This window comes from Gossypium hirsutum, chromosome A04, assembly GCF_007990345.1.
Source record: "Gossypium hirsutum isolate 1008001.06 chromosome A04, Gossypium_hirsutum_v2.1, whole genome shotgun sequence".
Lineage (NCBI taxonomy): Eukaryota > Viridiplantae > Streptophyta > Magnoliopsida > Malvales > Malvaceae > Gossypium > Gossypium hirsutum.
Genome location: NC_053427.1, coordinates 32,286,014 through 32,296,751, shown reverse-complemented (window position 1 = coordinate 32,296,751; position 10,738 = coordinate 32,286,014). Strand labels below are relative to the sequence as shown.

At 34.4% G+C, this 10,738-nt stretch overlaps 3 protein-coding genes across 9 annotated transcripts; all 3 read right to left on the bottom strand.

The window, feature by feature from the left end:
• Positions 1-1,049: 1,049 nt before the first annotated feature.
• On the bottom strand, positions 1,050-4,305 carry LOC107948575 (gamma-tubulin complex component 3). Of its 2 annotated transcripts, XR_001697470.2 has the most exons (3): positions 1,899-4,252; positions 1,338-1,800; positions 1,050-1,261 (listed from the first exon to the last, which is right to left on the bottom strand). XR_001697470.2 is itself a non-coding variant. In XM_016883181.2 (2 exons), exons 1-2 carry the CDS (start codon positions 4,160-4,162, stop codon positions 1,509-1,511), a joined length of 2,556 nt encoding a protein of 851 aa, XP_016738670.2. In that variant the 5' UTR covers positions 4,163-4,305; the 3' UTR covers positions 1,050-1,508. The 2 variants fall into 2 exon arrangements, 1 of the variants encoding a protein (XP_016738670.2); XM_016883181.2 differs by having other exon boundaries at positions 1,050-1,800; positions 1,899-4,305.
• Positions 4,306-4,955: 650 nt separating this feature from the next.
• LOC107947906 (uncharacterized) lies at positions 4,956-5,351 on the bottom strand. Its single transcript, XM_016882406.1, has one exon. The coding sequence runs from the start codon at positions 5,349-5,351 to the stop codon at positions 4,956-4,958; it is 396 nt and encodes a 131-aa protein (XP_016737895.1).
• A 1,675-nt stretch (positions 5,352-7,026) lies between these two features.
• LOC107948576 (DNA-3-methyladenine glycosylase) lies at positions 7,027-10,059 on the bottom strand. Of its 6 annotated transcripts, none has more exons than XM_016883184.2 (7): positions 9,674-10,013; positions 9,316-9,387; positions 9,044-9,167; positions 8,623-8,693; positions 8,137-8,233; positions 7,433-7,490; positions 7,150-7,344 (listed from the first exon to the last, which is right to left on the bottom strand). In XM_016883184.2, exons 1-6 carry the CDS (start codon positions 9,998-10,000, stop codon positions 7,453-7,455), a joined length of 729 nt encoding a protein of 242 aa, XP_016738673.1. In that variant the 5' UTR covers positions 10,001-10,013; the 3' UTR covers positions 7,150-7,344; positions 7,433-7,452. The 6 variants fall into 6 exon arrangements, with proteins under 6 accessions (XP_016738671.1, XP_016738674.1, XP_040967006.1 ...); XM_041111073.1 differs by having other exon boundaries at positions 7,323-7,344; positions 7,433-7,481; XM_016883182.2 differs by lacking the exon at positions 8,137-8,233 and having other exon boundaries at positions 7,027-7,344; positions 9,674-10,059.
• Between the last annotated feature and the right edge of the window lie 679 nt (positions 10,060-10,738).

Genomic DNA, 10,738 nt, shown 5'->3' with positions numbered 1-10,738 from the left:
GACAATTATAAGGTTGCAGATGGACTCAATGAGACTAATTTTAGACCTTTTTTTGCCACTCAAAAAACTTCGGATGCAGTCTTAAAGCATAGCACCCGATAAATCCTTATTTGAATCTTAAAAGAGAGAAAGAAACTTGAGAAGGAGAAGAAAAAGAGTTCATGGCGTTAACAGGAAGTAAAAATATAAAATTCAATCTGACACATGGACTAATTAGATTAATAGGGCACGAATAGGAGCTGGCAGAAAGGACAGAGGATTTCAGTTCACCTCATACACCACTGACTTCCTTGGCATCTCGAATCTGAAAGCTATTGCTTATCGATGGGTGAAACCATAATGATAAGCCATGAGAATAAGAATTCTCACATTGACAAAGTAAAAACCCAACCACTAGCATCATTGGTAATGTGGATTTTGCTCTTTTGAAAAGCCCTTTGCAGCTATAACAGTTTTAGGGGGAGGGGGGGAACATACAAAATTAAGATCATGGCTGAGGAATAGGTTCACACGACATGAGCATTGTGTAAGTAATCCAAAACTACTGAATATATCATCTATTTGTGTTCCACAGCGGAACACAGCAACATAATGAACAGAAACATATGCCATCCCTGTCAAGACAATAAAATCCTGATTACATTTAAATATTATTAATTTCCTACTACATAAAAATTAAATTGTAAAAGATTCTTTCCAGATTGCTAGTCATACTTTGAACTTCAAAATTCTAGTACTTACTGATCTCTATTCCATGCAGAAATTGAAAAGGAACATGAAAATGGATAGATATTACAAGTTGGTTAATGGTCCCTTATAGTTGAAAATTATGAAAAAGAGTAAAACTTCCTTGTTCACATGCATTGAGCCACCAGACTTTGCATTGCGAGCCAAACTTGCAACCAATACCAAAAAAAAAAAAAAAAAAAAGAACTAGGCTTTGCATCAAAAAACAGATAAAAGCCACATCTTAGAGCCCCAATAAAGTCCCCAAAGGTATAGCACAAGAAATGGTTAAGTTAAAATAAGAGAGATAAAAATCAAGCATATAGCATGAATTGCTCATCAATTAACAAATAGAGAAATATGGTACAGATATACAACCTTTGGACATATCAGTTGTAAGAGCTGTAAGAAAACACCAATAACCTTGGACTATCAGATCCAAAACTTGTACACTACTACATAAACACCATAAACAAAATCATAAGAATACCTTCAAATGAACTGCAACATTCCAAACAAGCCATCCAAAAGACATCTGAAATATAATATACAGCGTCAAATGCCTGTAAAAATATAGAACAAAACTGACAGAAGAGTACAAGTTGTCCTACCTAAAAACGAAGAGATGTTGTACAAATTGGTCAGTCTAAATGTTCACCAGGTGTACAAGAGATTGTTCATTCAAGTGGGAGCATTGTGAAAATGACATTAGTGAATTGAAGAACTACATTTATGTCTCAAATATGAGCAGCAACTCCTTAAACCCATACGTGTTGATAGCTTTACATGGTAGCATGCTGTCGAGTATAAAATTCAGTGAAATCTAACCGGAAAAGGAGGAATTTCAAATCTACATGTTGCTGAACAGGCAACTGAGTTAAGAAACCCTCAAGCAATGATTTATACTCCGTAGCTAATGCATCTAGTTCTTGTTCCATATTTTGAAGGAATTCACTAGCACGCTGTGTTAGAGCTTTCCTGCCTTCCCTAATCCAAGACCCTGGCTCTGAAGATTTATCCTTGGTTTGCCTCAGTTTGTTGTTGTCTCGAGAACTTAAAGAGGATTCTGCAGTTCTACACAACATAAAAAGCAAGTGTGAGGGAACATCTAAACAGGACACTTCACTTAAGATAACTAAAAAATGTGCAAATAGTATGATATCAGTACATACCTCGCTTGTAACTCATGAATTCCTTCATATAACCGATCTGCAAGACTTCTAAATTGCAGTATAAGGTCAAAGAGGACAAACAGTGACTTGTAAAGGGTTTGAGATCTTTCACCCAGGAGTGATTTTTCTACAATTGAGTGGAGGTACTTCTCATGTGCTGCAAGTAGATCATCAAGATCTTTGGCTACTTCCATTTCATTGGAAAAATTGGACCATGACACCTCCAAGACTTCAAACATGATATAGTATTGCAAGTTGGTAACAAAATGATTCATCTCATCCCAAAGAACCTGGCATCGCCTCAATGTTGAAAGCAATTGCAATTTTACAGCATGTTGCAGCTTTGTGTATACATGTGAAGTAAGACAATTGGGTTTCATTGTCTTCCAAGCACCAATGAGTGCATGCTCTACCTGTCTAAGCTTCCACAGAAAATTAAAAATTCTTAAATACCTTGTCATGACAGATTCAGTAAACACTGTATCTAAAGGAACCCTAGCATCATATTCCAATGAGAATACATCCCATCCACGGTCACCAGTGCCGTGTGGCATCATCTTAACTCTCAACCGATCTAGTATGTCAGGATCATCATACTGAGCATTAGATGACCGAATTGCACTTTCCAGTAATCCAGCTAACTTGAAGGAACTAATAGTATTAGCAGGCTCAGAAAGCTCTGGTCCAACAATATCCATCAGGTACTGAACAAAATCACCCTGCCCAAGCAGCAAATATCTCTTGATTGCAAGACAGTGTTCTTTAAACTTGTACCTCTTGTATATAACATCCAACAAATGCTTATCAATTCTCTTAGCTGCTTCCATGACTAGAGATTCAAGTGCATCAGTTTCTCCATATCCAAGACCCCCTCTTCTAGTAGTCACTCCAGCAGCAGCTACAGCCTCTGTTGCTGCATCCGCCCAACCTCGGTCATCACAACAAACACGAAGAAAATTAATAGATTTCCCAGTCCTCAGAATACGTTGAGCAATAGATTGGGAAATGAACAGAGGCAACATTCCAGCATGCAGTCGGTAACCTTCTCTCCAAAGGGATTCAGCTTTCACTGGTTGCCCCACAATAAAGAATTCAGCAAAAATGTCCTCCAATTCCCCTTCCAAAACCCAACTCCTCACCATTTCAAAAAGCGGAGAGCACACCCTCCTAAGCAATCGCCTCATGAAGTCATGGACTAGAGGATCACCATGCTGTGCATGCAAATGAATAGCGCCAGCCATAGCACCTCCCCTCAAAGCTTTACACTTATCAACCAAAATGGCCATTAGTCTCATTTTCACCATTGGCTCAGCAAACCAAACTGACAATCTCCTCAAGGACAAGTAGTTCCCTGAACTTGCATTCTCTGAAACCAATGGAATTGGATTTGTTGACTGAGCCTCTAGGACAGCCAACAACTTATAATACTCCGAGAACTCATCCTGCAAAGCAGCACAAAATGCCTGGCCTACAGTCCCCACATCTTCAGCAGGAAAACGATCCATACTCTCTGAAATATACCCTTTAACTTTCCTAAACAACCAGCCTAATTCACAAAGCTTCCTAACAATAGTTCGAGTAGCTCTAGGTACCTTAATTGAATCTGATAAAGCATAACCATCTAAATTACTATCAAATTTCACATACTTCCCATCAATCCCTTGACAAGCATACAACACATCTCTAACCAAAACCTCTTCAGTCACCTCATTCTCTTCCTCAACCAAATTCCCAAACTCCCTAAACGAAATTTCGCGCAAATTTTCGGGGTCTTTTGAAACCAATAAAACCCCATTTTTCCAAGCCTTTTCTCTATTCTCTTTAGCATTCAAAACCCTTAAATCATTTCCCATTTCATCATCATTTAAACCTAAATTAGGCAAGAAAACCGAAGAATCCATCCCACTGATAGCATTTTTTCGATCCTCGGATATAATTTTAAGCAAATAAAGAACAGCCCATTTGTTATTAACGCTGCCCGGACCATTTTTGGAAGCGAACTCGGTATAGAGATCAGCGAAAGTAAGGGCATCAGAGGAGTTACCTTGAGTGGCGAGACGGCGCTTGATGGATTCGGCGACGGCGTCCGCATCAGGGGAAACGGAAGGGGTTAAACGGCTGGATAGAATGCGGAGAGCGTAGCGAAGAGATTGGGAGAGATGAGGAGAGTTAGGGCTTGCGTTTTGAGGGTTTTGTTGAGAGAGTAAACGACGAACTAGCTCAATTACTAGATCTGTGACTTTGCGCTGATCTTCTTCTTCCATTTCTGAAAAACAAAGGGTGAACTTTTTTCTCTGTTTCTTTTTTTCCTTTAAAGTACGAGATTTTGGGAAAGACAAAAAATCGGTTTAAGGGTTTTCATTTAATTTTATATGGGCGGCAAACTGGCAAATTAAAAATAATCTTTAAACTATGACATTTTTCTGAGTTGGGTGTTTTTTTTAAAAAATTAGTCTACCTAAAATATTATTTTGTACCTTAAACAAATTTATTTTGTTTTAAAAAAACACCATCTATTAGCTCCGTTGAAAAATTTATTGTGATATGTCACGTATTTATTTTTAATTTTTAATCTTCTTCCTTCTATCCTTCTTTTTTCTTTCATGATTTTTTTTAAAGTTCATTTATTTTTTACTTTTATTTAATTTAATCTTCTCTTGAGATAGTTTTTTTTTTTTTTGAATTGAGAAGAGGTCCAAAGGCAAAGCATCAAAAAATCATTAGTTGATTTAGCCCCACACAAATCTAACATATGCCAAATTTTACTCAACACTGAAAGACAACTTTGTGGCATATAGTGGAAAAACTTTAACTCCTTTTGTAATGGTGGTATCAACTTTCTTATTGCATCTGTCATCTAATTTGTCTCGCAAAACATATGCTGACAAGTAATACTTCAATCTCTCAACTTAAAACTATTAATATATCAGATTAAGCTAAACGGACTGACCATTGCATCTTAATTATTAAGCAATAGAACCACCTAATGGTAATCCACTTCGATCACAACCTGTCTGAATCAACCCTCTACACTAGCTACAAGTTGTCTACAACACCTCATAATTTCGCTTGCAACACGTCCAACACACCATCACTTAGACAGTAGCCAAGTATTTGATTTCCGTGTTTATCATGCAACAACCAACCCACTGGGCCAAGCCTTGTTCCTATGTCCACGCCACCGTCTATGTTCAATTTGGCCCAGCCCGGAGGAGGTCCCTCCCAGTGAACCAGTTGTTGAACACCACCTTGTTGCACTGGCTTAGGTAGTATAGATTGGATGATATGCTTAGCATAAGCAATGCTTTGCTTCAGCACAAGTTCAGAACTGGTAAGAGTAGAATTAAAAACAAAAGCATTTCGATTCTTCCATACACACCAACAAACATCCCCAGACAGTACATTCCACTGTGCACCCACATTCAGAAGTAAATCCTTCTCGATTTGGTTCATGTACAACCAAATCTCCAAATCATAGTTAAAGAAAGTTTGTTGCTTCCCTTGTGACACTACCCTCGCCCAAATTGTTGGAAAAATCGTTAAGAAAATATTTTTAATAATTACCATGAAAGTTTAATTTTTTTTTCAAAATCAAGCCACTTTGTGATATTTATAGTAATAAACTCTAATTGAAAAGTACATGTGCTTTGTGTGAGATAGATTTGAGTTGATTTTGAATTTCAACCAAACGACCTTCTTTGCTATCCTTGTACCACGAATTTCGTTGAGTACAAGCTTGAGCAACACGAACCAGATCACAAAAAAGAAATAAATTTATTACTTCTAGTAGAAAAGTAACTTCTCTCATAGAAATAGGTAAACATCATAATTTCTAGAAAATAGAATTTATTCTTAGTTAATAAATTCTCAGTAATTAAAAAAATGTGTTTTAGGTCAATTAATGACATCTATTTATAAATAAAAGTACAAGAATCCTAGTTAAACAAACCCTTAAAAAATAATATTATTTAAATAAAAAAAACACACTCTTAGAAAACGAGGTCAGCGACACACCCTAGTATGCCTCTAATGTATTGGGTCAAATTATATGTGTTTCTTAGACTTTTGATTCAACACTTCATAATTTAATTCAACTCAATATTTGTTTTCTATTTCCCAAAATAAAAATTATTTATTCCCTCAATTTAATTAATTAAATTAACTAAATTAATTTCTCAATTAAATAAATTTCTCAACTCAATTTGAATTTCGATAAGGTCATAACAACTTTAATGTAAAAGAGACTAAAAATAAAAAAAAGCTTTAATTTATGGGTTTTTTTTATATATGCTTGATTGATGAGAATGTGAGCATGGTCGATAAGAAAAAGTAAATATAAATTAACAAAATTCTAAAAAGTAAATATAAAAATATTTTAAAGATTTTTTAAATATATTTTTATAATTTTTAAAATTAGAGCTAAAATAACAAATTTTTTAAACATTAAGAGCTAAAGTTGTTGCATTTTTTTAGATTTAATATCAAATTGGTAGAACCAGAAGCAAATTTTATTACTAAGTTAATGACAAAAATGACTAAAATTTTTAATTTAAAAAAATTACTAAAACAAAAAAAAATTCTCATTGGTCAAAATAGAACGAACTAAATAGTTAGATAACTATTCTTATACTTTACCTCATATTTTTTAATATATGATATTCAGAAATAAAATAAAATAAATAGAAGAAAGCTGTATTCACATATTACCTTTGCTTGTAAATTATATCAAATTAATATCAAATTTATTATTATTCTTGGGTAAACTGCACTTTTAATCACTAAACTATGATTAAATTTTTGTGGTCACTTAAATAAAAAAGGTTACAATTTGATCACTAAATTATTCAAAAAATTTTATTCAAGTTACTGAATTATTCAAGGTGCTTATTTGAGTTATTGGATTGTCAAGTTTTTTTCTTTTCTCTAAAATTCCACTAAAATGCTCCAAGTAGTGATTCGACAATTGGAGAGCTGGATCAATACTCATCGACGAGCAAAAGAACATACATTAAATCCAAGTCAATTTGACAATTAATGTTGAATTGGATAAAAAAATTTGTTTGAATTTTGATTTACAAGTTTGTGACATTTAAAGTTGCCCAAAAAAAATATTAAAAGGAAAGAAAGCTTTACAAAGGCAAAAAATTGCAAATGAATTTGCTTCATTCGTAGTGCATTGAATTCATATATATATATATATCACATTTTCCTAGAACGACAGAAGGAAAAAGAAGTGATAAAAAACAATTCATATCAAAACAAGTTCATGTATTATAAAGAGCCTAGGAAAGCCTGAGAGTATTTTTAGGAGCACTTATCCATGCGGAACCGGCAATGGCAAATCTCCACAAGGCGTTAACGTGCTCGGGTAAAGCGTACTCAATGCCAACACGTGGCCCAATTAATATCTTATCCGGTTCAGGCCCGTCCAAGAGTTCCAAACCACCTAGGCCACACTCCATATAATTTTATATTATAGGACTACATCAGTAGAAATCAGAATTATGTACAAATATAGCAGCTCAACTAATTACCAGGAGTGTATAGTGGATGGTTAGACCATTCTGTGGTAATTCCAAGTGCCTGACCAACCTAATACATAGAAATATATGAATTACTAACTCAAAAATCATACATTACTCCAGAGAGATATCTATGACTATTTTTTCATGAAGTACTCATGTTTGACACCCATGTATGGCACATATGGGTATGACCCCCCACCAAGTACATAAAGAAACTTATAAAAAATTAAACATACTCATATTTGACACTCTCACTTGAATTTGAGTAATATAGGAGATGATTGCTCTATGCAAGGAATCGTTTTTTTTTGGGGAGGTGGGGGTGGGGGTGGGGGTGCGGGTGGGGGAGGGAGGACCAGATCACTAATAGATCAGCGAGTAAATTTTCTCTTTGCTAAGTTGCAGCAACTTAATACATGAAAGACCTGAAGAACTTTAATACACCAATGTTTCAATCCAAGCAAAAAACTTTATTGTCTGATTATACATTAATGTTAAGCTCATATAATTCTTTCTAAGTGTCATTCAATGCCTCCACATTTATCAGCTAGAATATGATCTAAAACTTTTTTTTTCCACATAAATGACTTGGAAGCTTAAAAGTAAAAAGGATAAGTGAAAGTTAATACTTCATGAAAGTGTAACAAAAAGAGAGGCAGACGAAAAGAAAACAAAGTGTGAAGTACATATGCACATGTGTGGGCAGAAATGACCTGACAGTTTGCATGCAGGGTTGGCCGTATACATGGTACATTTCTTCAGTTCTCTTTTGAAGCCATTAAAGCCTTGGAATTTTGGCATCATTCCAAACTGTTAGATTCACTTTAAACCTTCTTAGTAGCAAATCCAATGCTGAGTTTGAATGTTTGATAAATGAAAAATCTGAATTCATTTCATCACTTCCTTTTCTTTTGTTTTGGATAATTTTCATCATCCCTCCTCCCTCTCCCCAAATTTTGTCATTATAGCTCATCTCACTAATAAGTTCAAATTGCATATAGGTGATGCAATGAATATGTCAAGGTAAAAGAGGATCAAGATTTTATTTGCACTTGAGAAGAATTCTTAATTAATTATCTGAAACCAATATTTAAAAACTGTTTATGCTAATTGAACCAACAAATCCACATTGCATAAAAAGGAACATAAAAAGGAACATCAAAATAATCCAAAAATAAGAGGAAATAATAAACTCTAACCTTTCCGGGTCCAGTGAGAAGAATAGGCTTTTCAGTTTGCTGACCACGACGCTCCTGAATAGTCTCCAAACCTGCAACGGGGTTCACATATTGCCTTCAACAAACATTATGTTTTGTTTTCTGACCCAAAGATAGAAAGCATGTAAAGTTCGAGATTTTTATGAAGGACAAGAAAACTAGAAATGAATATTCCCACAAAAATTCTTAACAGTTACTATATTATGAGATGTTAAAGTTGGCGATTGCAAATAATTGAATAAGGACAATTCAAGGGATCATCAACTACGCATTCACAACAATGAAAGGCTAAATAGGCTACAATAATAAGAAACATTAGCAATTTAATAGATAACAAACAAAGCAGATGATTATAGAAGTAACAGATACTTAGTTAATACCAGATAATAATATGATAACGTACCACACACCGGAGCGCATGCACGTATTAACACTGCAGCCCCAGCTCCTTCTTTGTCAGCAACAACATTGAGCATCGTATGAAGTCCACAGCAAAGATAAACATAAGCATGCCCTCCAGGACCAAACTACAACAACCACATAGAGGATCTCAATATCTATTATTATTAGTACCAAAATAAACATAAATAGTGTTAAAACCATCAAGGTATTACTGGAGCAATGATCAGATTAGCAAGCACATGTGAAAGATGAAAGCAAAAGGGCTAAACTCACAACAGGGGCTGTTCTTGCCGTGACTCCAAATCTACCATGACAAGCTGAATCATTTGGCCTATAAGCCTCTACCTGTTAAAACATAATGATTCAAATAAGAAAATACATAACAATGGAATTAAAATTAATTGGTGGGGGGAATATGAAACTTTGACCAGACCCAATTAGTAGGTAGCCTTTGTTTTTCTTTGGTTTTCTTCTCAGCAAGCAAATAAAATGGGCTTTGAACAAAATTCAACTGCTCAAATTAATGAAAGCCCCAACACCCAAAAAGTACAAATTTCGAACTTCCATTTCGATTTTCCGAAGAGCTAAAAGAATTTAGGAAGAAAGTCAGCAAAAATGCACCAAAAATTACCTCAGTGATTTGAAGAACAACATCATCTCTCCTTAAAAACTTGCCAAGCAAACGTGGCGCCAAATCAAGAGCGTCAATTTGAAAGAACTCCGGGGGCAGTATCGTGGTATTGCGAAAACAAGGGAGAGAAACCGGAGAAGATTGCGGCCGAGTTTGTTTACGGCTTGGTTTGGTCCGGGTCCTAACGGTCACTGCTTTGGAACTGTGACTCGTCCGTCCTTCCAGGCATTGGCTCGACCGAACTGTTTTCCTGGATTTCGAAGCAACTGGTTTAAATTGGTGAGTTGGGTTCATCTGGACCAAAAGTGTTGGAGCTGAAAGAGACATAAGGATATTGAATTTTTTTATATTGGTCAGAATTTGAAGGGTTGGGTTCTACTTTTGACTTTTTGGGTAAACGACCCACACATCTTTTAGAATATTTTCAATTTGATCACCTAAAATTAATTTTTTATAATTTTGTTATCTAACTTTTAGGGAAGTTTCATTTCAGTCACCAGCTGTAACGGTAGTTAATTGTACATGTTATAACATATCTGTATTTTCATTTTTGTCACTCAACTTTCGAGTCGCTTTAAGTTTGGTGACTTAAAAATAATATCTTTTTTAAGTATTGATTGGTGTAAATAAAACATCAAGCATTAAAGTGAAATAGTGATAGAAACTAAAATAATACACAAAAATTGTCAAATTGTATTTGCTTATCCCATTGTCAAAATTCTAAAATTCTTTTTTAAAATATTAAAAATTTAAATTTCAAAACATCAAAATAAATTAAATAAATTGTTGAAATTTTTTTATCTCTTGATAATGTCAACTGATTTGTTACTATAATATTGAAATTAATTAATTTAATCACCTTCCAAAATTTAAATTTTTATTTTATATTTTCCAAATTATTGTAATGTCCCTAAAATCCCTTAATCGTAAATAGTGTTAATTCAAGAATATATGACTTAGAATTTTTGAAGTCAATAAAATAAGAATTATTAGTGTTAGTAGAAAAGATAATTAGATACTTGAGGGAATTGAAAAGATTAATATATTGAAAAATATTAATTTAGG